Source organism: Branchiostoma belcheri, unplaced genomic scaffold (assembly GCF_001625305.1).
Source record: "Branchiostoma belcheri isolate BF01 breed outbred unplaced genomic scaffold, Haploidv18h27 scaffold20, whole genome shotgun sequence".
Classification (NCBI taxonomy): Eukaryota; Metazoa; Chordata; class Leptocardii; order Amphioxiformes; family Branchiostomatidae; genus Branchiostoma; species Branchiostoma belcheri.
In genome coordinates, this window is record NW_017803491.1 from 1,289,289 (window position 1) to 1,289,629 (window position 341).

At 46.0% G+C, this 341-nt stretch overlaps 1 protein-coding gene across 1 annotated transcript in view; it reads right to left on the reverse strand.

The window, feature by feature from the left end:
* Nucleotides 1-249: 249 nt before the first annotated feature.
* The window catches only part of LOC109469071 (tyrosine-protein kinase SRK3-like), a 1,724-nt gene continuing 1,632 nt past the window's right edge, over nt 250-341 (reverse strand). The window contains exon 3 of the mRNA XM_019767456.1: nt 250-263. Coding sequence (XP_019623015.1) covers nt 250-263 — 14 coding nt within the window. The remainder of the gene's footprint in view (nt 264-341) is intronic.

The following is a 341-nucleotide window of genomic DNA, read 5'->3' on the forward strand; positions in this document are numbered from 1 at the left end:
ACGCGCGCGCGCAAACACACACCCTAGTCTATTTTTAAAAGTTCTGAATGCAATATGTACTCAGTTGACAGTATGACGTCTGAAAATCACACCTGACAGTACAGTTACGTCGGAGAGCGGTTGTTCTCTAGCGAACCATGTCAAGGCTAGGTACACTTGGTGTGGCTGACCGGTCACGGTCTAGTTGTGAATAGTGTAGAATTACCACACGGTGCAGAGCTACCATAAGTACATATTATTTACCCTGCCCTAGGTAGCACACCCTTCACAGGACAGAACTACATCAGTTACAGCTCAGTCTTGTCTGAACTCTCCAATTCAGCCATTTAGAATGCCATGGA